This window comes from Gopherus evgoodei, chromosome 11 (assembly GCF_007399415.2).
Source record: "Gopherus evgoodei ecotype Sinaloan lineage chromosome 11, rGopEvg1_v1.p, whole genome shotgun sequence".
Lineage (NCBI taxonomy): Eukaryota > Metazoa > Chordata > Testudines > Testudinidae > Gopherus > Gopherus evgoodei.
Genome location: NC_044332.1, coordinates 15,208,692 through 15,236,068, shown reverse-complemented (window position 1 = coordinate 15,236,068; position 27,377 = coordinate 15,208,692). Strand labels below are relative to the sequence as shown.

General features: G+C 46.1%; 1 protein-coding gene across 1 annotated transcript in view; it reads left to right on the top strand.

Moving 5' to 3' along the window:
• Positions 1-27,377, top strand: part of CPS1 (carbamoyl-phosphate synthase 1) — a 133,051-nt gene that overhangs the window by 5,527 nt on the left and 100,147 nt on the right. Inside the window, exons 2-6 of the mRNA XM_030580033.1 lie at positions 12,937-13,046; positions 17,005-17,149; positions 18,845-18,934; positions 19,850-19,906; positions 21,887-21,979. Of these exons, the coding sequence (XP_030435893.1) occupies positions 12,937-13,046; positions 17,005-17,149; positions 18,845-18,934; positions 19,850-19,906; positions 21,887-21,979 (495 nt within the window). The remainder of the gene's footprint in view (positions 1-12,936; positions 13,047-17,004; positions 17,150-18,844; positions 18,935-19,849; positions 19,907-21,886; positions 21,980-27,377) is intronic.

Sequence of the window (27,377 nt, the reverse complement as noted above, 5' to 3'; positions counted from 1 at the left end):
GTGCTCAGGGGGGTGTTTTTTCTAACCTCTGAGCGAGGGTAGTCAAGTCCTTACTCGGTGTCACAGCTAAATACAAGGTGGCACAGATTGTTTTGCATAAGTAGTTAACACACATTTCAAGGTGAAGTGGTTTGTTAATACTCCTCCAGTCGTGGGGGAGGGGAGGGGGAAAGAGAGGGAGAAAGCAGCTGAGCAGTGAGGTTGTTAGTCGATAACAGGTTGTTGTAATAAGCCATAAATCCACCGTCTTTATTAAACCATGATTTTTAGTGCTAAGCAAAGTTATGAGTTTAAGCTCCCAGGCTTGTCTTTTAAAGATATTGTGCAGGTTGCCTTTGAGGATGAGGACTGCGAGGTCAGAGACAATGTTCACCCACAAGTAATAGTGTTTTTGTCTTATCACCTCTGGGTGAACACTTTTCACACAGGCTATGTCTACATGAGAGACTTTACAACAGCAGAGCTGTATCAATGCAGCTGCGCTGCTGTCAGATTGCTCGTGTAGTGCCGATGGGAGAGAGCTCTCCTGTCGACATAATGAAACCACCCCCAACAAGCGGCGGTAGCTACGTCGGCGGGAGAAGGTCTCACACCAACATAGTGCTGTGCACACTACCACTTATGCCTACGATGCTTATGTCGCCTGTGTGTGTGTTTTTTTCTGCACCCCCAAGCGACATAAATTTTGCCGACGTAAGTGGTAGACCTGGCCTCAGTCTGAGTATATTTCCCAGGTCAGGTCTACGCTACAGACCTATATCGGTATAAATACTGTAGGAGTGTGTGGCTGTCCCTCCCTGTCAATCTCGGAGGGAGGCCACACCTCCTTATTATCACATACCTACAACCAGGAGTGGGGTGGCAGCGGGGGGTATGGGAACCTAGGCCCACCCTACTTCATCAGGTCCCAGCCCAGGGCCCTAAGAGTGGCGGAGGGTGGAGTGTTCTGCCACTGGGTCAGCAGGGATCCAGCTGCAACACACTGACCTGGCGTCAGGCAGCCACTCAGCCAGACTACAGTCGGCTGCCCCGGGCTACTTCCTGCCCTCCCCTTGGGGTGTACCTGGATCTGAGGGTCGTCCTCCATTTCTCCGGGATGCATTGCCAATGGCAGTTCCAGCAGCGACTCGGTCTGCTGTGACTAACAGCTCTGGGGTGACTGACAGCTCTGGAAGATCTGGCGAATCCTTGGGGCAGCAGAGGTCCTCTTCGGCTTCCCATGCCAGGGGCAGGTGGGAAGCACCCATCTTCCTTGGTGGCTGCAGCCCAAGTGAGCTGCAGGGTCCACCTTTTGTCCTTCCTGTACCGCCCCTCTGCCTCCAGCGTGGCGGGCATGGCTTTCCGAGCCCCACCCACCAGGGGACGGGCAGTAGTCCCTCCCTGTCAAACTCAGAGAGAGGCCACGTCTCCTCACTACGACTCCCTTGCTCAGAGGTATGAAAAATCCACACCCCTAAGCAGCAGTTATACTGATCTCACCCTTGTGTAGACAGCACTATGTTGACAGAAGAGCTTCGCCCATTGCCATAGCTACTAGCTCTCACGGAGGTGGATTAACTACCCTGATGGGAAAAGCTCTCCTGTTGGTGTAGGAGCAGCAGCATTTTAAGTGTAGACCTGTCCCTAGACCTGAAGAAGAGCTCAGTGTAGCTCGAGAGCTTGTCTCTCTCATCAACAAAAGTTGGTCCAATAAAAGATAATACTTCACCCACCTTGTCTCTCTAAAATCTGGGGACTGACATGGCTACAATGCTGGATACAGTAATCCACTTGTCTGAAAAGTCTCACTGACACCCTGGATTGTTGGAGGTGGATGAACAGAGTAGAAAAAGCAGATGAGTTAGTTGCAGCTCATTTAGAGATGATCTTGAAACAAACCACCTGACCAGAATCCTGTTTCCTCTCAACTTTTGGGGAGCTTCAGATCTAGATCTGGATCCAGTATTTCGAGACCAAGTGTTTTTCATCTGTGTGAGAGGAAAGAAATTAGCTCCCACCATGGAGAAGTGTTTGGCTCTGAACTGATCAAAAAATGGGGCAACAATTTGAGATAATTTGAAGTTGTTTCCATTTAAGTGCTCATTTAGTGACCCATTCTCATTTTCAATCAATTTTTCACAGTATATTTCTGATATTTTAATGGACATTTTTTACCAAAATTTGTTCCCTCATTTTCTGTGAGTCAGTAAATGAGAATTTGAAAACAACTTCAGTAAAATTTCCATGAAAATTGGTTTGGAAAAATATTGTGGAGAATTCCACAAAAACTGTACAATTTTGAGAACGTCAACTGTTTTTTGCAGTAACCTTCATTTAAAAAAAAAAAAACCACCACCATTTTCTGGTTGGATAAAAATTCTGTGGAAAATTGTGACTTGGTCTGCTTGAACGAGGGAGATGATGAAGAAATAAGAGACAATGCCACCAAGAGCATGCTGAGACTGATACTGGACTGGCGTGTTTCCCAAGACGAGTATGATACTCAGCAAAACACTGACATGGATGAACTAGGAAAGAAAGGATTTAAGATATAGGATAGCAGAGATGCAGAGTTGGTAAAAATAAATAAAATAGAGTTGTCAACATTGTGTGTTGATATTATGGTTAAGACAGCAGTTAGGCAATTGCTCTGTGGATGCTGATATTACTGTTGCCACAAGTACTGCAGACTTTAGGGAAAAAGCAGCAGGAACTGGGATGCGTGCATGAAGCAAAGCCACTATTCACTCCTGTAGCACAGTGATACAGCATTTGCAATGCAATACATTCCATTCATTCTGCCATTGTGGTACACTGTGGCCACTTTTACTGCATTAAAATTTTGCTTTTGCCCTTTGTAAGCTGGAATCCTGTTTGAACAGTCTCTCTTGTAAGATGTTCCTATTTCTGCTCTGGCCAGGTATACCAAGAGAGCAACCTTTACAAAAATAAAGAGCACATGCAAGGACATGGTCATTCTTCCTTTTAATACCTTCTGTCTGAGCTTTTTTTGAACCTCTGTGCTTGAGAGGGGCAGAAATGTGGGTATGTTTTATTTGGAGATGGGCCTAAGACACCATGAGGATCTAGATAGGTTTAGGCCAGGGTTCTGGTTTAAGGCACAGTCAGGGATAGGGTTTGCATTCAGATTCATTGCACAAAATGAATTTCTGCTGCATCTGAACCCCATGTAGAAAATAAGCATCTGTGGACCTATTAACGTGTAACAGTCTCTAGAGCAGCATCACAGCATAGAGTCTGGACTCTTATAGGAGTTAAATAGAAAAATAATGAAAAACTTATCCTGTAGAACTTAATAGAGAATTTAATCTTGCCTGTAGAAGTCTATAAAATTGTTCAAAAAATCCCTGAAGAAATTGTATAATTCTCTATTAAATTCTATAAGTTTTGAATTGAATTTTCCTGTAACTTTCTGGATTTTATCCATATTAGATTTTATAAGACTTTTGCATAATTATACCCCACCCGTTCCCTCCCCTAAATACACCCAGCCAGAGCAAAGTCTGCTGAGTTGCTGGATTTGGGCCTGCATGAAGATTTTATGATTTAAGTAAATTTTTCTACTAAGTGGCTGATGGAGAACATAGAGGAATGAGCTCTCAGGAAATGGGACCAATCCTGCTCCACCAACATATGTTAATCCTGAAAAGGAAGGGATGCCCGAGAAATTCAGCCTTCAGAGCAATTCACCCCTTACCTCTTCTACTGACCAGGGTGATGGCTGGCTTTGTCATGGGGATTCCGGTCAACTGGGAGCAGAGCTGAGACCGCTAATTAATTTCACTTGGAAGAAGGGGGCCTCAGGGAATGTTTACTGTAACAAGGGAGTTAGCATAATAGGGTTCATGCTAATCGAGTTTCATTGCATTTCAGAAAGGAGCAGAGATACTGCAGCTCATATCACTTAATGCTCAGCTAAGTCCAATGCAGTTAGGTAGGGAGTAAAGAGTAATATGAGCCATAAATAGAAGGCTTGTAACTAGAGAGACAGACTGGTAACCAGAAGATTGGAAAATCTAAAAAAAACAAACAAAAAAATTACCCACCAGGAACAAGCTAAAAATATAATTAGAAGAGGAAAATAAATAAATTGAATGCTGGCTTTTGAGACTATTTCAGACAACTATCAAAGGGCTGTCCAAAAATATTTGAGGCAGGCAGAAAGTAAAAGAGAAAATTGGACCATAGGAATTGGAAAGAGGGACTGAGGAAACAGCAGATCAGTTAAGGAGTTGCTATACTTCTGTCTGCTCGGAGAAGGAGGAGGATGAGCTGAAATGGGGATCCTATTTCCAGATGGGCTGGGGTGAAGTTAATGCACAGGTACACAGGAGAAGCAAGGTAGTCTTGTAATTAAGAGTGAACTGGGACTTTGGGGATCTGGGATCAATCCCCAGATTTGCTACAAGTTTACTGTGTGATCTTGGGCAAGTCATTTAATCTCTTTGGTCAGTTCTCTTTTCTGTAAAATGAGGATAATACTTCCTTTTGTCCATTTCTTGTGTGTCTTGTCTACCTAAATGAAATTCTTGTGACTAGAGTAGAACAGTTCCTGAACTAGCTTCCAAGACAGGGATTACACATTGCTTTGACCCATGGAATTCAGATATAGAGCTAAAGTTCCCCAAAGCTCCAGAGGAGCTGGAGATTTGGAGTTCAGGCCTGTTATAGAGATAAACCTAAGCTACAAATTCCCTATCCAGCTCTGAATCCAGAACTGAACTTCTTTACAGTTTAGGAGGTTTATATCCAGCATTCTGGTTTGTTTCCCTCTCTGGTTTGAACAAAATCAGAGCTGGCTCAAATCGTCCCCCTAAAGTCACCCTAAAGAATCTGAATCTCCCTTGAGTTTTAAAACAAATTGAATTCATTTTTGTGTGTGTGTTTTTTTTTTAAATAAGAAATATTCCTCGTTCTCTGCTCTTCCTGATTTTTAGCCAGGAGCAAATATAAATATCTGGCTTGGCTGAAATCAGGAATACTGGAAATTGCAAAAGAGGGGCTGATTGTGTGCAATTTTCAGTTGGATTTGTAGACCAAAATGGCTTAGAGTTTGCTTCAAGAGGCCTTTCTGCCTCTGTTGAGGGGAGACTCCAAGCTTGCTATAAGTCTGTTTGGTATGAGGAAGAGGCTGTATTACATTTTCAGCACCAGGAATCTGCTGCTGAAGGAATTTAGACACTGCTACACCTGCAAAATTTTCTGCCCAACTGGCCAGTTGACTGCTCCATGAGAAGACAAGGGTGTTTTCTAGAGCCAAGGCAGATATGGCATATGCAGTCATGGTCTGTCCTTAATAAATACTTCCTGCTTCAGAAAACTGCTTCTAAATAGAGAAAACAAATGGGTTCCAACGCAGCTCAAGTTCCAGTGTGGTTTCCTTTGTTTACCAGTGACCACATACTACCTGGAACTCTACAGCACACAGAGACATCTAGTGGCTGAATAGCAGACTGCAAGTAAACATAGCATTACAAAGACAATTGAAGAAAGTGTGGGAAGCCAGTGTAACCAACACCCCTCCTGGGTGTGGTGTTCTGTCCCATCTAGTGATACTGAGACCGCTTAGAGAGAGAGATTAATGAGTCTGCTCTACAGCCTTTTGGTTTTAGCTCATGCAGTAGAGGCTCATGTATTTAGCTCCAGAGGTCCCAGGTTCGATCTCACCCACCAACGACCGGAGTCTGTCGGTGTTACACAGGCTATAGCAAGAGTATATTGAAGCGGGGAGAAGTAAATCCAGGAAGTCAGTAAGAGGTTACCCTGTTTAGCAAGCCTAAATAGCAAAGGAATGCTTATTGGTTCATTTTGCTAAGTGATCTGAGCAGAGAAAAAAAAAACGATAGAGAAACCTGGAATTATGAAAAATTCTGATAAAGTAGAGAGGATTATAGCAGGTGCATTAAAGTTAATTCTGGGATAGTGATGTGACAGGTCTCAGAAATATTCTCTAAACTACAAATGGAAAGCAGCTAGAATAGGGAATGTGGCTAGAGGAAGCTTTGTAAGTGCATGCACTGCACTGCAAATACACATCAGTTGAGGATAGTGGTTTTCCTTTACTACATGTTTATGCAGTGCCTAATGCAATGGTGTCCTGATGTAGTTGAAGCCTCTATGTGCTATTGCAAGTATACAGGAAATCTAACAATAATAAATTACGTGTTAATCCTGAAAGGTGTTAAAGTGCTTCACAAACTGTATTCAGGCAGCACCGTTAAACTGCGGTCACTGCTGGGGAAAGAGATATTAGCCGAACAGCAGCCAATGCATTTCACAGTTGTGGTTGGAGATGAAATTTTAGTGCAGGCTACCAAGGAAAACTCCTCTTCTGAAAAATGCCAGAGTTCATACAGAGTGGGATGGAATTAGGGTTGAAACCTTTCTAATGGCTGGTAGCTGGACCTCCGAGGCCTCACCCTTTCTCTGCCTCTTCCCTCCCAGATTAAAAAAAACAACAACAATGGACATCAGGTCTTGTTGACTGTCCAGGTGGAAACCAGATGGGTGGCAACCCTACAGGAACTCAGTTTTTAAGTTGAAAATCTCCTCCACAGTAAAAACTGATAGGCCCAAAGGTACAACTACACAGCAAAAAATAAAAAATCCCCACAGCCATAAGTCTGAGTCTGGGTTAGCTGACTTCGGTTCATGTGATGGCATTAAAAATAGCAGCATAGATATTCCTGGTTGGGCTGGAGCCTAGACTCTGGTAAGTGGGGAGGGCCTCAGAGCTGGGCTCTAGCCCAAGCCAGAATGTCTACACTGCTGTTCTTAACCCTGTGGCACTAGCTCTGAAAGTCCAACTCAGTTGACGCAGGTTCTGCGACTTGCTGGCGTGGGTGTTTTTTGCTGTGTAGATGTAGCCTCAATCACCTTTCCTATTAACTAAAAGTAGGCTAACAGTGCAGGGAGGTGGTAATGCTCACACTAGCAATGTGAGTAAGAGTAGTTGCTCCAAGGATGCAGAGTAAAGAAATAAGGCTCTTAGATAATAATAGACCAAAGAGAGGGAAATATCTCTACATCTCTAGGCATGCAGGGGATAGTTCACTGGTGCTGCAAAGGAGCTGTACAAAGACCATTGTACTCCTTAAATCCCTGCATAGGACTTTGTGGGTGTCTGGAGGTAGGAATGGTTTGCAATGGTTGTGTAGGGAGGTTGTGTAGAGGGTGGTGAGGGATCTGAGGTGTGAGTAGGGTGACCAGATGACCCTGGGGGGGGGGCAGGGTGCCACCGAAGCAAAAAAAAAAAAAAAAAAAAAAGCCAAATATCAGGACAAATGGCGTCCCGACAATACATCCGTCGGGATGCAGGACAAACAGCTGAATTTAGGGACAGTCCCGATTTTTTCAGGACGTCTGGATACCCTGGGTGTGGGTGCACATTTACAATTGGCACAGAAGGCTAGAGACTACAGCAGCAGCACCTATCACAGGTCCTGCTTTGAGGGCTAGATCTTAATTCCCCAAACCACTCTACCTGCACAGAGCTGGCTTTATGTAGGTGGCATGAATTAGCCTCTATGGGAACAACATCTTCTGAGGCCAAGAGTTTCTGAAAGAATGAGGTTCTAAAGTTGGGCTCCTAAATTGATATTCAGGGTTGGATTTTTCAACAACACCTAGGAGCATAAATCCAATAGGAAACCTAACCCATAAACTGCCAGATAAGTGCCCTGATTTTCAAAGGTTCTGGGCAGCTGGCAACTTCTATTGAAATCACCTTTCATTTTCAGATACCACCTGTGGTCCATGTGCTGCAGACCCTTTTATTTTAGTGGCTGTAGAAAGTCCCTCTGAGGAAGACGTTTCTTCTGTAGGCAATGGAGTGTACAGGCACTCTGCAGAAGGAACCACTGCTTTGGAATGAGGAGTTCATCAGACTTATCAGCACTGTGAGATTTGGAAATTGATCGAGTTATTTCATTAAGTAATATTTGAGGCTGGAATTGTCAGAGGGGCCCTAGGGAATTAGCCACACAGTGTGTGTGGGGAAGTGTCTTTAGTACCCCCCCAAAAAAATAGGGATTGCATTAATTAATAAAGGAAATGCTGAGTCTGGAACAGAAGCTCATTTATCTCACTTTATTCAGGATGGACAAATTGAATCATGGTACAAAACTATTCATTAATGGTATATTGAACAGCTAATGTTCTTACTAATTTTTACCTTTAGTCCCCACAGATAATAATAATAAAAAAGCCCCTGCAACCTTGGCTCTCCACAGAGAGGAGAACCTTACTAATTTGCCCGATGACTGGGAGACCCCTTGACAATGACTGAATGTTGCACAGTAGTAAGTGAATGGAAAAAACAAAGGAAGATGCAAAGATAGTACTTCTCTAAATGTATTTTAATTCAGTTACTTGTCAACTGTAGTTTTTGCAATGTCTTGTCATATACTAATACATGAACTGCAGTGTATTTATAACAGCCATGAAGTACTTAATATACACAATTTTGGATGAATGTTTGCTGTGATTGTTCAGTGCTGTAAATGAAATTCTTCCTGTCTTTGAGTGTTCATTTAATTTGCCACAAATGGAAAGTAGTTTCTCCATCCCACTCTGCAGCAAAGTGATGGTGGCATATTCTTTTTAACAACAAAATGCAAGGGATCACCCTCTAAGATATGCAGAAAGCTACTTCCAGCAGCGACAAGCTGAGCACAGTTCCTCCAGCCTTGGCCAGTGGAGTTTCCATATCAGCTCTGTGGCAAAATTCCTCCTCTACCTTGGTGGGTCCTGTGCTTATTTTGCAGATTTGCTCACCTCAGTGATCTTCCCCACAGTCTGGGTCAACTCCTCCTGTGTCTGATCAGGAGTTGGGAGGTTTGGGGGGAACCCGGGCCCGCCCTCTTCTCTGGGTTCCAGCCGAGAGCCCTGTGGATTGCAGCTGTCTATAGTGCCTCCTGTAACAGCTGCATGACAGCTACAACTCCCTGGGCTACTTCCCCATGGCCTCCTCCAAACACCTTCTTTATCCTCACCACAGGATCTTCCTCCTGGTGTCTGATAATGCTTGTACTCCTTAGTCCTCCAGCAGCACAGCCTCTCAGGGCTTGTCTACATCACAAAGTTGCAGCGCTGGTGAGGGGGTTACAGCGCTGCAACTTAGGAGGTGTACACATCTGCAGGGCATCACCAGCGCTGCAACTCCCTGTTTGCAGCGCTGGCCGTACTCCCGTTTTGTCTCGGGTGTAGAGGATCCAGCGCTGGTGATCCAGCGCTGGTAATCAAGTGTAGACACTTACCAGCGCTTTTCTTGACCTCCGTGGAATAAGCAGGTATCGCAGCATACCTGAGGAAGCCTCTCTGGTAATCAAGCAGGTCTCCTTCCCTGGTTTGCTCTCGTGTTCCCCGAACCCCCGAGCAAGCAGGTCTCCTTCCCTGCGATTTGCAGGGGGGTTCGGGGAACGCGAGAGCAAACCGCGGGGAAGCAGGTCTCCTTCCCTGGTTTGCTCTCGCGTTCCCCAAACCCCCGAGCAAGCAGGTCTCCTTCCCTGCGGTTTGCAGGGGGGTTCGGGGAACGCGAGAGCAAACCGCGGGGAAGCAGGTCTCCTTCCCCGGTTTGCTCTCGCGTTCCCCGAACCCCCGTGCAAGCAGGTCTCCTTCCCTGCGGTTTGCAGGGGGGTTCGGGGAACACGAGAGCAAACCGCGGGGAAGCAGGTCTCCTTCCCCGGTTTGCTCTCGCGTTCCCCGAACCCCCCGTGCAAGCAGGTCTCCTTCCCTGCGGTTTGCTCTCGCATTCGCTGAACCCCCCTTGAAGCCGCCCAACAGCGCTGCAGTGTGGCCACATCTAACACCACTTGCAGCGCTGGTTGCTGTAAGTGTGGCCACTCTGCAGCGCTGGCCCTATACAGCTGTACTAATACAGCTGTAACAACCAGCGCTGCAAAATTGTAGATGTAGACATACCCTCAGTCTCAGCTCCTTGTGCCTCTTGCTCCCAGCTCCTCTCACACGCACACTACACTACACTTCCTTTCCTTTCCCGACATGACCTGACCTGACCTGACCTGACTGGAGTGAGCTCCTTTTTAAACCCAGGTGCCCTGATTAGCCTGCCTTGATTGACTGCAGGTGTTCTAATCAGCCTGTCTGCCTTAATTGGTTCTAGCAGGTTCCTGATTACTCTAGTGCAGCCCCTGCTCTGGTCACTCAGGGAACAGAAAACTACTCATTCAGTGACCAGTATATTTGCCCTCTACCAGACTTCTGTACCCACTGGTTTGGATCTGTCACAGCTTCCAAGACTACTGATACTGCTTTTGAGCCAGCCCTGTTTGGGTCCTGGCTGTCAGGACTGCATGCAGAGTTCGGCAGCCAGATGGGGACTGCTAATTTGTTAAACCAGCTCTAGGGAAACGCGTAGCGTAGTTAATGCTCAGAACGAGGAATCATTTGCCCAACTATTCCCAGAGCTCCCACTGACTCGTATGACTGTGGGCAACTCAAATAACCTCTCTGCCCTAGTTTGCTCAGCTGTAAAATAGATCATAATTCCACAAAGCATTAAAAAGCTAACGTTCGCTATCTGTTACACTTACCATGGAGATCTATTTGAAGTAAAGGAGAAAATTGAAATAGTGTCAGATACCACTGATAAGAAATGCTGGCTTTTTAATGGGGATCGCTGTACTTATCTTCCGTGCAAGGGTGTTGTGGCTTAATTAATGTCATAAAGAGCTTTGAAATCCTCCTATGAGCAGTGGTTGTAATTACAGAATGAAAGTATTAGGTCACCAGTCCATAGCCACAGTATCTCTCTTGGCATAATTCCTACCTATGAAAATTAGCTCATCTAAGTGGGAGTGCAGTCACTGACTTTCATGGTCTGGGAGTGGAATACAAATGTGGTGGTATAGTTACAGAAACTCTAGTTAGGGTGACCAGATGTCCTGATTCTATAGGAACAGTCTCAATATTTGGGGCTTTGTCTTATATAGGCGCCTATTACCCCCCACATCCATCCCGATTTTTCATGCTTGCTGTCTGGTAACCCTAACTCTAGTACAAGGTGTCTCCATAGCTTACGTGCCCCCCTACCACTTCTGAGGGAAGAAGGCCTACAAATTGCAGTAATCAGAGATGACACACCCACAATACCATACCTACCCATCTCATTGCTGTTCAGCTCAGAGGCTGCTGGCATAAGCCGTAGAAACGATGAATGTGCTCAGGATGGATGTTTTTTACCTTGATATATCAAGTAATTTTAAAACAAGACAAAGTACCTGTGATCACAGTAAAGTTCCTTTGAAAGCGATGGACAAGTGACAGAAACACCATCCACAAGTAACAATGCTACTCCAGCAAAATGGTCACAGCAGTTATAGTTTATATCATAGTTAGCTCAGAGGCCTGTAGTGGGGTCAGCTGCTTTCAGAGTGCAACCTCATGGCCAGAGGTACCTCGGCTGTGCCCGACCTCATTTTTGCTGTTCTTCAGGGCTCCTCAGACAATTCCACAGAGTGCAAAGGAAATTGAACATTCCCTTCTTGGTGTCCAGTTTACTCAGTCCTCCAGTCCACTGGTCCTGCAGGCCCCAATCTCAGTTCAGTGTCTCTCTCCTGATAATCTGAAATACTGGTCTTCCAAAATGGAACTCAAACTCATGCAGTCTTCATCTCAGTTTCAGTGGGGCACAACCCCCTCCTGTCTTTCTGCCTCCTAGCATCTCCCACCTAGAATTTGTCCTTCCCCACTGGTGCCTTTCCCCCAGTGCAGGAGATTACTTAGGCCTGGGCTATACTAAAAAATTAGGTCAACCCAGCTATGTCACTCAGGGATATGAAAAATCCGCCCCTCCAGTGACATCATTAAGCCAAACTGACCCCTGGGGTAGACCGTGCAAGGTCAATGGAAGGATTTCTGTGGAGCTAGCTACTGGCTCTCAAGGAGGTGTCTTTACAACAGGGATGGGAGAACCCCTCCCATCACTGGAGCAAGCGTCTATTCTGAAGCACTACAGCAGCACTGCTGCAGCATTTCTAGGGAAGACATAACCTTACTCTCTTCAGGCATAGCAAGAGATTCACAGTCCCTCTCAGGTGTGACTCACTCCGGAATCAGAGCTGGCTAGCCCCAGTCCTCCAGCCATTAAGGGGCAAGCCACCCCAGTGATGGATGGGACCTATTGTGCTAAGCACTCCCTAAGACAACCACTAACTCATTGAGGTTAGGAAGAAGCTCTCCCAGGGGACATGTTATTCTATATTTATTCTATAAATATCTGCTGTGGGGTTTCTTGCATCTCCCTCTGAAGCATCTGGCCACTGTCAGTGGCAGGATGCTGGACTAGATGGACCAAGGTGTGATCCAGTCTGGCAGTTCCTATGCACTAAGAGCTGGACCCTGTGAGGCAGTTGGCACTCTGACCCAAATCTAGCAAACCACTTAAGCACATGCTTAATGTTAAGCATATGAGTTAGCCCACTGAAGTCCAAGTTAAGCATGTGCTTATGTGCTTTGTTGGATCAGGGCCAGCATGTTCAGCATCTTGTCAGATCGAGCCCCAAACAAACACATAATAAAGAGACAGTGACTTGCCTAAAGAGTTTATACCCTCAGTTAACTGCAAGATACAGAAGGTGGATGACATGAACAAACAGTCTGGGAGGCAGAGACAAAATGGTCCAACAAGCACCTTTATGTCTAGCCTAGCTCTGTACTCAATTTAACTTGTCACCCACGTAGCTGTTGCCAGCTGACTGTGCTCTGTAAGCATTATGGCAGAAAGGAGCATGAAGGAAGCATCTGAAGGAGGATAAGGTAGTATGGGGGATGAGGGAATTTGTGCTTTGCATCACAAGTGGCATGGGAGCCGTGTACCTTGGAAGTTTTCCTATTAACCTCAAGTCTTTTCTCAACTTTAGGGTGTGCTCATGTAAAATACAGATCTGAGTGTCATCATGTAACTTGTTTCTCTAGGCACAGACGGCAAACTTGGTGCTAGATGATGGAACAAAGATGAAGGGTTATTCCTTTGGCCATCCTTCGTCCGCAGCTGGTGAAGTTGTCTTCAACACTGGTCTTGCTGGGTAAGGCAAAAACAAAGGATACATAAGTAGAGATGCTTTTGGTAATGCAGCATTAAATGGTGGAAAGAAGATAAACAGCTCTCTGCTCATTATTACTTATTATTATTATTATTATTAAATTAATAATAATGTATTATTTGTATCACCATAACAAGTAGGAGCCCTAATCATGGACCAGGACCCCGATGTGCTAGGTGCTGCACAAACACAGAACCAAAAGACAGTCCCTACTCCAAAAAAATTGCAATCTTAGTATAAGACAAGAGACAACAGGTTATATGGATCTAGATAGACTAACCGGGATGTATAAAGAAACAATGAGACAATACTGATCAGCATGATAAGCAGTGGTCAGTTCAAACTGGTAGCCTAACTGTTGTCAATTTTTTTGTGTGCATCATGGTAATGGAGAGTTTGAGGAGGGATTTGAAGGTGGAAAAAAAGGTAGTTTTGTGGATATTTTGGGGGAATATTTTTGAGCTTTTCCCAAACATGATGGGCAGCATCATGGTAGAAAACATAAAGGGTTCAGAGCTCACAGGGACTTTCTGAAACATTCTATCATGCCATCCCTATTTTGCAAACTGATAACTATGGTAAATCCCTTCCCTAAGCTTTAAAATGCAGCCACTTCTGTGTTGAAACATGGTAACAGCTTAATGGCACGAAGCAGTAAGTTGTAACATATTGGCCAAATGTGTCTTCATCTCCCCCTAGTGGCTCGGTCACATATAGTGATATATGAGTCTGCTACTGTCTCTAAGCCAATGCAGCTCGTCCCTTAGCTCAAGCAATAGAGGCTGGTGCTTTTAAATCCACAGGACCCAAGTTCAGCCCTCCCACAGGTTCCATCTGGGGGCATCATTACAAGTGGTGACTCATGCAGGGATCAAACATGCTGTTGACCTCTGAGTCCCTCAGCTAGGGAGAGCATGTGATGCACACTAGCATGTTGGGACTCTTTGTCCAACTTTAATATAGAAGCTCATGAGTCTACTATGGACTCATGGGGACCTGGTCAATCAGACAAGATCACTGGCTACTTTTTCTGCAGGATTGTCCAGATGAGAAAGTCAGCCATAGCACAAACGTGCTTGATATAATAAGATCATTAGTGAGGAACAGCAGGTGTCAATGGGAGGGAGAATTGAGACATTTCCAAAGTAAAACTGAAGCTCAAGGTTTCAATGCAAATCTTTGTGCACCTGCTCCACTCTCCCCAAACTCTGCTCTCCCTACGTTGAACATATACTGCAAGATGTTTTTTTAAATAGTTCCATTGGTGAGAACAGTAAATTACAGCCTAAGAAATGTGTTTGGAAAGTTTTGCATCACAAGGCAATTACTTATGCTTTTCGACAGCACTAATTACTAACTGTGTTAATATACCTGCCAACAAACAACTGTTTAATATAGATCAAAATGATGGAGGGCACCAGAGTTCTCTTCCCTGTGATAGATTATGGGTAATAAATCTTGTCACATCACAAAAGTCAAGCAACACCTGATGGATTAATTTCCTTTCAACACTGCAGCTCAGCGCCAGAAGCTGGATTTAGTATTCGTTTACTGACAATACGTAGAGGACACACTCAGAAGGAATGGTTTGTTCTAGGGGGACAGATGGGGAAGAAATAAAATATGAAGGGTTAAGGTTTATTTTACTGTCTATGGGCATAACCCCCTGCCTCCCAACCACCTTGGGGTTTGCAGGACTGTCCCACTTTGAACCCAAGCCCCCTGTCCTGGTCGAAGTAGAACATTTTCCATATTGATTGGCACCCACAGACACATGTACATTATGCATAGTGTGTGCCATTGGCAGAGGCAGAGTTTGGGAGGGCAGCGGTTTCAGCCCCATTGGGAGTGCACAGTGGCTGCAGGAGCTCAGGGCTGGAGAACGGGTCCAAACCTGGGTGGACTGGGCTGGGAGGAGGAGGCTGAATGTCACGTAGACTCTGTGGGTGAGGTGCTGAGCCCAGGAGCTGCAGCAAAGATGGCTCCCAAGGATGGATGTTGACCAGCTGCATCCTGCTTTAGGGTGGTAGGAAACCCTGACTGCTATGAAGAAGAGAATGCTTCGATGGGAAATAAGACCTTGCATTGTTCTCGCAGGCACAAATGTGTCTGGGTTTGTTACAAATCCAGGGATTGCAGGGCAGAGAGTGAGACCTCGGAGTTCTCCCTTGCTCTCAAAGTCCCAGAATAATTAAGGCCTCAAGTATCCAAAGGAATCAGTTCACCTGTGGATTGACTTTAATGACACTGTACCAGGATAAGGGTCTGTCAGGCACAGGACCTGGTCAGGATAGATAGCAAGTTACTAGTATGGAAGTGAGTGTGCTGATGAGCTGATATAGGGTTGGCATAGGAGTGACTGTGCCAAGACCTCTCTTAAGCCTCTGAGCAATGCCCTGTGAGAACTGAATGTCGCGAGAATCCTGACTAGATTCAGACTGAGCTTGTGAATTAGAAAAGACACGGCTCCATGTTCTATGACAAACTGAGTTCTTGAATTGTTGCTTAACGTTACAGAGGAGAAAAGCTGGAGAGGTGTTTGAATTTTACATGACTAGAATTGGCCGACATTTTGGCACATTTCCAATTTGTTGACAAGGTTTTTTGGTGACATTTTTTAATTTTGGTAAATGGAATGATTTTTCACAGAAATGGTCACAAAAAAATCCACTAGTTGGTATAAAAATAATTTGGTTTTAGAAGAAAAAGCAGGAAGAATTGAAGACACTTTTGCAAAAAATAAAAAAGTTTCCCCCCTTTTTTTCCCTGACATGTTTGCTCCCTTTTTGTGTTTGTTTCCCACGGATTTTCTAGCAGAGGAAGTGACTGGCAGGAATTTACAGAGATCAGGCCGGACTTGTCGTGCAAGCTCCGAGAGAATTGGACCCTGATGCCTCTTTAGTTCTTGTGCCACCTGTGTCATTCCTTGTGCCATTCCTCCAAGCTATAGGAAGCATTGTCCCTGCTTTAAGGGCATTATGTCCCAGTGCAGAGCTGTGTCTATATGTCACAGCCAAACCTAGTGGTTTTTTTCAATGTTTTTTTAATACAAATAACACACAAAGGTTAATTAAGTTGACTTCGTCATTAATGAAGGATGTTTGGTGGTGTAAACAATCCAATAGGAAGGAGACTATATATACGTACCAAATGTATGCATACCATACATTTACTATAACCATATGTTAACACTGAAAATCTCATGCATATTTAACCAGAGCAGGAAATATATTTCCAAAATCAGGACAAGCATACCGAGGAATATTTCACGGACATTGTTTAAGTGACACGTCATTTCTCTGAGTTGTCTAGACACTCACTCGTCTGTATCAGCCTGCAACCATTCTGGGTTTTGTAGAGAGTTTTCCAGTGTTTGACAATTAATCTTTTGGCAGTGGGGCTGGTGTTCCATAAATATGTTTCTTGCTTATTGCTGATTTCTGGTAAACTGTGGGAGTTTCCAATTACATACCATTTAAACAACAATTATAATACATTATGTGTCTATATAGGGCAAATTCATCCTGAAATACCCAATATGCCTGGGAAAGTATACAGAAGGATCATTTCATCCACTGCTGAAATACAGCCATTTCTGGGATGTAAGACAGCAAGTACTTAACAGTTCACAGCAACAGGACGTAGAGAAAGTGAAGAATTACTTATTCAGTTGGTGCTGCAGAGGGAAATGTAGGCCAAGTGCAATTATCTGATTTGGAAAATGAGGCTAAAAATGTTCCAATACTGAACTCATAGAAACCTTAGGGTTGAGTATCAATTCATCAAAACATTTAGTCATGTGTTTAAATCTATCCCTCCTTGGGAGTTTTCTCCAGACTCACCATTGCCTTGTATTTGGGAGTTCACTGCTGGCTGATTTATGTTGGCTTTTTGCGCCTCCAGCCCCATGCCAACAGTTATCTGTTTGTTTTTCACCCAGGTACACTGAAACCCTGACAGATCCCAGCTACCGGGGGCAGATTCTCACAATGGTTAACCCCATTGTAGGCAATGGTGGGGTGCCAGACACCGCTGCCTTGGATGAAATGGGCCTCAGCAAGTTTTTAGAGTCTGATGGAATCAAGGTAATGGAAGCAGCAAAATCAGGGCTGGACAAAGTAGTCCAGTGGAGACGTGATTTAGAAATACAAATCCCTGGAGTGGATGGGAGCGCGCTGACATCTTCCAGGCTCATCCACGGAGGGGGGAAAGTTAGATGGAACTTCCCAGAAACACGCAGAAGATTGGGTTTTTTTTTTCCTTCATCTTTCTAGTGCCTCAGATGTGATTTTGTCTCCTAGAGGCAAGTTGCCATAGAGAGATCAGATCATGGCAAGGGAGAGCCGTCTGAGCACAGAGACTGTCTTTCCTGAAGAGATTGGTGAAGGTCAGACTAGATCAGGGGTTCCCAAACTTCATTGCACCATGATCCCCTTCTGACAACACAAATTACTACATGACCTGAGGTGGGAGGAGGCTGGAGCCTGAGCCCTACCTCCCTGGGCAGGGTGGGAAGGGACCAGAGTCCTGCCGTCCCAGGCTCAAGCCCTTGGGTTTCGGCTTCAGCCCTAGGTGTTGGGGCTCAGGCTTTGGCTTCAGCCTTGGGACCCAGAAAATCTAATGCTGGCCCTGGCAACCCCCTTAAAATGGAGTCGTGACCCACAGTTTAGGAACTGCTGGACTAGATGATCTAATGGTCTCTTCTGACCTTTAAAATCTGAATATCCTCCAGCAGGACCATTTGATACAGCAAGGATTACAGTTTGCCAAGCTGCCGTTTGGAGTAGGAAAATGAGGTGTACTTAGCAAGTGTGCTCACCAGCACAGGCTTGTAAACACTTCTAGTATAAACAGAGATAGAGGTGGGTTAAAATGCATCAGCTGCACATGATTAACGCTTCCACTAATCACAATTCATTGCACTGGGGTTGACCAGCCCTATGTGGGATGTGAAGATTTTAGCACTTGCACTTCCACTGTAAGGGTCCCAAAGCTCCTTTCGGCTTTTGGGTTGGTCCACATGCAGTGTTGCAGTGGTTTAACTAAGAAGGTGTAAATAACGTCCACCTTTGGTTAAACCAGTGCAGCTTCTCTGTGTAGACGAGCCCTTAGTTTAAACTGCCCCAGCTATTGGGGAAGGTAGATGGTACCATTATGGGAATAGCGATGGCAGAGGAAGGGGTATGAGAGCAATGGTTGAAGTAGAAATGAAGCCCCAGGGAGGAGGGTGAGTTGCAGTGGTGCTGCTTACCAAAGCCAGGGAGAGGAGCAAGATCGCTCCTGCCTTCTAGCAGAGGAAGAAGAATGTTGGCTAGTTGCAGGACATTAAGTCTCTTCCTTCTTCTCGGATGAGAGAAAAAGGACAGGAGAGCAAGAGAGCTGAAATGAAGCGCAATAGTGGTCACTGTCATTAAGTGTTTTCCAGAAGGACAATGATCATCGCACTGAAGCCAGCTAAAAACACTCTATATACTTCCCTCCATTGACCTTCCCCTGAAAGGAACTGCTGTAGTTGCCACAGCGATGTGATGTGATTGTACATGGGATGGAGCGGTGGTTTTGTGTAATCACAAATGGTGGGGCTGGAGGAGATGATCCATGCCATTGTGACTGGGAGGGAAGTGACCTCAATATTTCCATTAAGATGTGGTCCACTCCATGACAAAGCTTGGGAAATTCTGCCTATGCACATGTGCGCACAACACACGGAGTGGGGACTTGGTTTTCCTTACTTCCCATAAGAGCAATATGGAATTTCTTCTCTTCTTTTCTCTTTGCAGGTTTCAGGTTTGCTGGTTCTGGATTACAGCAATGACTACAGTCACTGGCGGGCAGTCAAAACTCTGGGACAGTGGCTGCAAGAAGAAAAGGTGAGAGATCTTTGGGCAACCAGACCGGATACTCGACATGGAATATCTATTCTGAGGAAACTGCTAAGTGACTCCTTGAGTAATGGAAACCAGGAGAGGGAGATTCTGGTTTATAGTGAGCTAGAGCTCCTATCATCAGACATTTGGTTTGTGCTGGCAGGCAAACCCCTGCTGTCTTTAGTTTGCAGTGGGCTCTTTCTGGGTTTCCTACTTCCGAGGCAATGAGGAGACATGGACAAGACTAACTAGGAGAAATGCTCATTAAGTGGGGATATTTGGTTCTTCGTTTTTTCACATTAGGTTAAGTTTATCCTCACGTTAATTTCTCTCCCTGCCTGTGTGATTACTCTCCATTACTTTCCCTTCCAACTATTTCTCTCCAATGTGCTCCCCTGTTTCAAACTACTCCAGGTGCAGACACCAGTGTGTGCTGCTAATAGATCAGGGGTCTGCTCAGGTAGGCCCAGAGTCTGAGGTTGCTCACCCCAGTGTAAATTGGGAGTAAGTGCATTGAAGTTAATGGAGTCCCACTGATGGAAAACCAGGGTCGCACCCCTGAAGTCAATGACTTGTTGTCGGTGGAGCTGTATCAGTTTACATCAGCTGAGGACCCAGCCCCCTGGTGTTAGGCCAGAACGGAGCCCGCAGACTAGACAGAAAGGCATATGCCACACAGGTGTTTCATTGTACGAGTACCAGCTGCCCAGCACAGCACCTAGATACTTTGGGGAACCCTGCCATTTCTGAGAGGGGACATGGGGAGGGGAAGGAATGTGCAAAGGAAAGAGAGAGGGAATGAGAAGGAGAGGTGTGTCCTGGGACTGTCTCTCTCTGATAGGCTGCCCAGCAAGGTGATCTGTCTGTAACTTTCCCCTGACAGTTCTCTGACTGGGATCTCTTGTACGTTTCCTCCAGGTGCCTGCCCTGTGTGGGATTGACACAAGGATGCTGACTAAAATCATTCGGGGCAAGGTACGATCCCCCTCCCTGATCCCAAATACATTAAACCCAGCCTCATCTCGTGCGTTCCGTAATGGCTGAGAGAACCACAGACAGCCATGGTGGCCTTGGGGCTATCGACTCATGCTGCTCCTCAGGACCCTGCTCTGCCAGGCACTGCGCACCACACACACTCTGACCTGCCAGCCAGAGCACTGGTCCAGATGAGATTCCTCCGTCTGCCGCCCCATATGACTCCAGTACCCCTTGAGCTGAGGCAGAGCAGGAACTCCCTAACTGTCCTTGAGCTTCTCTCCTCTTGGCTTCCCACTCCGTACAAGTGGGTCAGTACAAAGCTGTGCTGACGGAGGTGCGGGCCAGTGGGAGAGGGGTTGCATGATACAGTCCAAACCTCCATTCCCTCCACCCAGTAGTGTATGAATGACCTAACTTGCATAGTATAGTATTTGCACAAATGAATACTAAGGAAAATGCTGGGCTTTGTAGACAGAAGACAAGTACTGTTGAATATAGTATGTTTGTAAATGGAAATACATTTTGTACTTCCTTGATACGTATCCCTTAATGGATCAGTGCCCCTTTCATCCATAGTAAATGTGCTTTCAATAACCATTTGCTTAGCATACACCGTACGGTAGTAGTGCACATTATGTTGGACGCAGAGCGATATTGGTTTATGGTTTTTAAAAAATGCATCATGTTACCTTTTCTCCCACTAATCTCAGTCAGGTTGAAAAACTAGCTTAATATTTCACTCTATGTATGTTTACCAATGGGAGATGAGAAGAGGGTTTCACCATGATGAATGCATAAATGAACAGTAAACATGGGGCACAGTTTCATTAAGTAATCCAGTGTCAAGGTAAGACACTGTGCGTGTGAGGTGGGGGGATGGGGGTGTTGTAATAAACTTTTCCAGGGTTGCAAGGCTGTGCTCAGCAGTTTTCAGAGCTCCCAAGTGGCTGTCTCTTGAAGGTCACATGGGCCTTTTCAACTTCTGCCCCATATAAACTTCACCAAAGCTGCAAATGTGAGAAGGGAAAGAGAAGTCTCCTCAAAGTCCCAGAGAGAGGGCAACGTAGCAAAGAGTTTGTTAATGGCATTTTACCTGAAATGAAGACCTGGGAGGCAGACTCTGCCACCCCTACTCACATGGGGGCTGTTCCTGTCCCACTGTGGCTACATGTGGTGTGTGATGCTAGGTGGTAGCAGCTTTTGGCCCTTCCAGTGCCTGCCATTGTCACTTACCCAGAGTTTGCACACACAGGGGTCCATGAGACCGAAGTTCCTTCTTGCTCTAAGAGTAGAGAAATGACTGCAATGTCTCAGGTACTACAGTGTGTGGCCTGGCCCTGGTCCAGCTGTGTACAGGAGTACCTTTGAAGCCAGTGTGTAGTCCCATTGCGCACATTAGTGTGGGGCTACAGAATGTAAAGGTACCATGCTTTACCATAGGAGTTTGAGGAAGGGATATGAAAACAACTCCTTGCTTCCTTTCAGTTTCCTCTTCCCACTCTGAAAGGTCCAGCCATGCCTCCACTGAGAAGAGAGGATGCAACTCCCTGTGCCTGACACCAGAGCTGCTCCTGCAGTCAGCCAGAGTGGTTGTCAGAAGATGGCACATAGGGAAAAAATGTAAGGTGCATGCTGGCTTTGGGAGTGCTCCCAGACCCACAAGCCTGCCATCTTGGGAGCTGAATTCTGATCTCCCCTGAGTAGCATTCCATTTTGCTACCCCTAGACAGCTGGCCTAGCCCTATATCCACTGATTTTATTGCCTGCTTTGCCTCCCCTAAAATATAAGGTTTTTAAACCGCTTTTGATACTGGTGAAGGCTAGCAAACTTCTGAAGATGCCTGCAGTGGTTGTAATGTTAAACTAAAGTCTTGGAGCAACTGTTCTACTTCCTATGGAGTTTTGTCTATCAGCACCTGCGCCACTGTTTGCAACTTCTTTGCTCACACTTAGCTGTCTAATGCTTTATTTCCACAGGGCACAGTCCTGGGGAAGATTGAATTTGAAGGTCAGCCTGTGGAGTTTGTAGATCCAAATAAGCGGAACCTGATTGCAGATGTTTCAACCAAGGTGAGAATTCTCTCTCCAATGTATATACTTGAGTAATAAAACTCCTCCCTGTTTGCCCTAGAGAGTTTCCTTTTCCCTTATCATAGTAAACACTGCGCATTCATCGATAAATCATTGTCACTTGACTATGCAATCTGGGGACCTTTAAGTGCTTTTGCAAGCAAACTGTACCATGCTCCAAAGCTTTTGAGGATTACCCATTAATGAGTGCAGGAAAAGCACCCCTTTAGTCCTCTGCTTGGAGCTGGCATTAGAAGAAGTACTGTGTTGAGTAGGAATGGTCTAAATAGTTAGCCTAGGAACTGGCAATACCAGATAGGGGACTAAAAAAAGGGCGAGACCAAGTTGTAGTAGGTGGTAGGTATCGCCACGGTGCATGGGGGCGATTTTCACATGGTAAGAAGAATGTTCAGCTGGTGGAAAATGTGGTTTTCCTTAACAGAATGTCAGTGAAAAGTTGGAAATCCCAGAAAACTCACAATCCTGTTTGGTCACTCTCTTCCAGCACAGTTTTTGCTAGTTTGGTTGTAGAAGCTTGACTTTTTGTAGACAGGGACAGGTGGACAGGGATTCCCCCCCCCGCCCCTGGGTAGGTATTACCCATAGCTACATACTACTGCTCTAGGTAGCACATAGACCTGTAACGAACACAGATTGTAACCATGTTCTGAGGGTTTGCAAACCATGTTCCATTGTAACAAGGTTAGGCTGTTAAACCAGTACAGACATGCACTGATGTTGTGTCTGCACTGCAATTGTTAACTGTATTATAAACAGCGATGAGAAGCCAAAATCTTAACAACCAGTTCCCTGTAAAAAGTTCTGATTTAAGGGATGTGCCACAGTACGTATCATACGTCCAAAATTCCTCCTGGACCATGATTTAAGAACCAAAAAGCCTGACATGTCCAGGAAAATACCCCACCTAAAGTTCTTTTTTAAAAAGATGGGCCTGAACTAGAAATGAGCTCAGTTTCACATGTGTGGGGCCCCGCCACTCACTGGGGCTGTGCTATGGTGACCACATGTCCTGATTTTATAGGGACAGTCCTGATTTTTGGGTCTTTTCTTATATAGGCTCCTGTTACCCCCCACTCCCGTCCTGATTTTTCACACTTGTTGTCTGATCACCCTAGGGTGTGTACATGTGTGGGTCCCAGCTGCTCTCTGCCCCCCTCATTGAAACAGGTTTGCAGGGTTACTGTCCTGGGAACTGCAGGGCACCAGTGGATGTGGGGCCGGCTGCAGACAGGGGCATGGGGCAGGGCTAGCTGGAGGCGGAGGTGCAGGGCTGCCTGCGGGCAGGGCAGAGGGTGCAGAGCTGGCTGGAGGCAGGGGTTGCCAGGGTGCCTGGAGGCAAGGGGGTGCGGGGCTGGCTGGAGACTGGAAGTGTGAGGTTGGCTGGAGGCAGGGCAGGGAGGTGGGGGCTGGCTGGAGACAGGGGTGTGGGGCTGGCTGGCTTTGGGCAGGGCCGCAGGGGTGTGTGGCAGGGGTTGGCTGGAGACAGAGGAGTGCGGGACTGGCTGGAGACAGGGCAGGGGGTGCAGCAGGGACTGGCTGCAGGCAGGGCAGGGGGTGCGGCAGGGCCTGGTTGCGGACAGGGGGTGCGGGGCTGGCTGGAGACAGGGGATGGCTGTGGGTAGGGCAGGAGGTGCGGGGCTGGCTGGAGACAGAGACTGGCTGCGGGCAGGGCAGGAGGTGTGGCACTGGCTGCGGACAGTGGGTGGCTGCAGGCAGGGCAGGGAGGTGCAGCAGGGGCTGGCTGCGGGCAAAGCAGGGGGTGCGGGGCTGGCTGGAGACAGGGGCTGGCTGTGGGCAGGGGGTACAGGGCTGGCTGGAGCCACGGACTGGCTGTTGGGAAGGCAGGGGGTGCAGGCAGGGGTTGGCTGGTTGTGGGCAGGGGGTGCAGGGTTGGCTGGAGACAGGGGATGTGGGGTACTCACTGGGAGAGCAGCTTGGAGCAGCCCAAGCAGCAGGACGCAGCCCAGGCCCAGCAGAGCAGCCAGAGACGCACCAGGCAGCAGCGGGAGCCCCAGGGCCAGGGGTCCGGGGAGCAGCAGCAGCAACAGATCCAGGTGGCGGCCCACACGGCTTCCATAGCGCCCCCAGCAGCTGGAGGATTAATCAGGGCTGCCCAGAGGATTCAGGGGGCCTGGGGCAGGGCCGGGTCTTCGGTGGCAATTCAGTGGCGGGTCCCTCTCGGAGGGAAGGACCCACCGCTTAATGCAGCCGAAGAATGAAGCGGTGGTGGTACAGCAGCCTAAGTGCCGCTGATCACGTTTTTTTTTTCTGCCGCTTGTGGCACTTGTACTCACCGGGCAGCGCTCCGAGGCTTCGGCAGCACTTCAGCGGTGGGTCCTTCACTTGCTCCGAGTCTTCTGCTGCACTGAAGGACCCGATGCCAAAGACCCAGAGCGAGTGAAGAGCCTGTGGCCAAAGTGCTGCCGAAAACCCCGAGCGGCTCGCGGGGCCCCTGCAGGGCCTGAGGCTAATTGCCCCCACTTGCCCCCCCAGGTGGCCCTGGGAAGAATTACGCACTTCCCGGCTGGAGCCCATCAAAGCCGTAGTGCCCCCTCCTTGCAGGGAAGTGGGTTAACAACCGGTTCTAAAACTGCTTCAAAATTTAACAACCGGTTTGTGTGAACCGGTGCGAACTGGCTCCAGCTCACCCAGAGTCAAGAGGCAATGTTTTTGGAATGGGTCCCTTGACTCTGATGTAGCTGTAGTGCAGACAGTGCCTAAGTCAATCTGCACAGGGCTGAAAGGGCACCAGTCAGTGACAAAGCTAAGAGTAGAAATTTGGGTGAGCTCCAGCTTAGGGTGGACAGGCAATGACAAGAAGTTTGACATCACAGCAAATCATTTGCATTGCATATTGTTATATTATACATTATTGTCTATTCTATTGCATGTATTTGAATACTTGATTGTAGGGGTAGATAACTGGGTGCACAGAGGGGATTTGAGTGCAGGGAGCCTGGGGGCTGGACTGGCCAGTGAAGAGGGGGTGATCCCCAACGCTCGATGGGAAGCACAGGTTAAGCTGGGTCAGGCGGGCCAGGTGGAGCCTGCATGGGACCTGGTTCTTGGCACAGTAGTCTGGGGCTGGGAGAGTGCTGGACATAGGCACCGGCATGGTCTGCTGGGCCACTCTGCTCCCTGCTGGTCATAGCATTTGGCGGATGGGCCGAGAGCCACCTGTTATTTAGCCAGGAGTTCCTGATCCACAACCATGCAGATATTGGCTTCTGCATTTGCACAGATTTGGGTGGGGAGAGCGCTAATTCTGTCTATGCCCCTGATGGCAGTAAGGAAGGCTGAAAGGTCAATGCTGTCTTCCGTTTCTGAAGAGCCCCTTATTGTGGCATACAATGACAGGTTAACGCATGTTTCTTTTTGATTCCCTGGGGAATCTCACGAAATCGCTGAGTCCCTCAGATCAGGCACTGTACACTTTTCCTCCAACTACACTGTATATTTTTGGAATGAAACTTGACTGTTCCATACATGCGAATGTCCGTTTGCCATCAGCTGATCAAAACATTATAATAAAACCCCTCTCTGTTATTTCCTCCTCTTGACGCTCTTGGTAATGGCAGAATTACTATAAAGATACTGAAAATACCGTCCATAAAAGAGATATAAAAAGATTAACAGAGCTTCTGTGGTCTCATTATGTTTATAACTTCATTTTATAGGCTTAAAAAGCAACTTCACAAATAAAACTGACAATTAGCTAAACTCTTCAATGGTGGTAATTACTGGACATGATAATCTATTTGCTAGCAAACAGCTATTTTCATGTAAATCAGGATGCATTAAGACCAGAAGTTTTCTTATCAGTGGTACATTAGAAGTAATTTTTTTTCTTTTTATGCTAGTGAGATAGGCTCTGTTTACTGAAGGTTTTTATATATACCAGCCTTGTAGATTTTGGCTGCCTTTTGCAGGGAGTTTCTGTAGAGATTATTATGCTGCTAATTTGAGTGTGTTATATTCAGATGCCCAGAGCAGATGAACTGTTTAACCATTTGAGAAGGTAAAGTCATTTATGTCCACAAGAATCTAATTAATTGGACAGAGTAAAATCATTAATGCTGCATGGTTATGGTACCTGCAAGCCATGAATCCAAATTCAAAAACTAAGGGTTTGGGGTTTTATTAGGGTCCTGTATCACAGATTGTTCTGAATGACAAATTTCAAATCTGGATCTGAATTTCTGCAAGATTTAGCTCAGATGAGAGCTTTTTGTTCAGGCCCTTTTCTAGTCCAAATAACTCAAGGCAGCTTTGCTCTGTAATTAATTGTATAAGGATTAGAACGACCAAAGAAAGTCACATCCTGAATGTTGCATAGATCCCTGTATATGTGAGCTGCAAGGAGCCAAAAGCCCACTAGAAGCCTATTTAAAAATGTGGTTGAGATTTTTCAAAAGCGCTTAAGGGAGTTTGGCACCCAGTGCTCATTGACTTTCAATATGAGTTTGGTATCTAACAACCTTCGGGACTTTCAAAAGTCCCAACCTACATTATTAACTTGTTCAAACAAGCATATACAGCAATGTCTGTATAGGTAGAGGAGCTGTAAAAACCAAAACCAAAACTTCATTGCATAAATATGGTTCTGCAGTTTACTAAGTTAAATTAAACCACGCTTTTATTATAAGATAATGTACCAAAGATTGTCACAGACATAACCCCTTTGCAAATCAGAACACAGGCATGACAAATAGTATTAGAAATTTAGAAGAAGATGGGGAGGACCTAGATACTCCAATGCTCTGCAAACTCAGGAAATGGATTGTGGGGTATGTTCCCACCAGATGGTATGATATATAAATTAACAGACACATCCCAATAGATTATCTCTGTTCAGTGCTGTAGAGGAAGGCTAATCCCTACCTGTCTTACTATCCTATAGTGGTCACTCCATTAGAGGAATTCCTTCTTGAAACATAGCAATCAGTCACACACCATGCTTATGATCAGAACTGCCATAGACAAGGACAAGCTATTGCCTACATTATGGAATCCTCCAGCTAGTCAAAACAACACGCTACATTAGGATAATGTGAAGAAAGGGACAAAATGACAGCAGATGGGAACGTATCTTGCAGGGAAGGCATTGGAAAACACATAAAACCATCCACATCATATAAACATGGGTCATTCTCAGTGACATTCTAGATGGGCTATTGATCTGTACTGGTATGGCAAATTGTACTGATATCATGGTGATTCTGTATTGTGTAGATGTAACATATAGAGATTCATTCTGTTCCATCCCAGCTTCACTGCAAGTGGAGAATCAAAGTGACATTGAAAGCATAATGGGCCAGATCCTGAAGAGGTGTAAATTGGCCTTGGTTTATTAAAGTCAGTGGAGTGACTCCAGTTC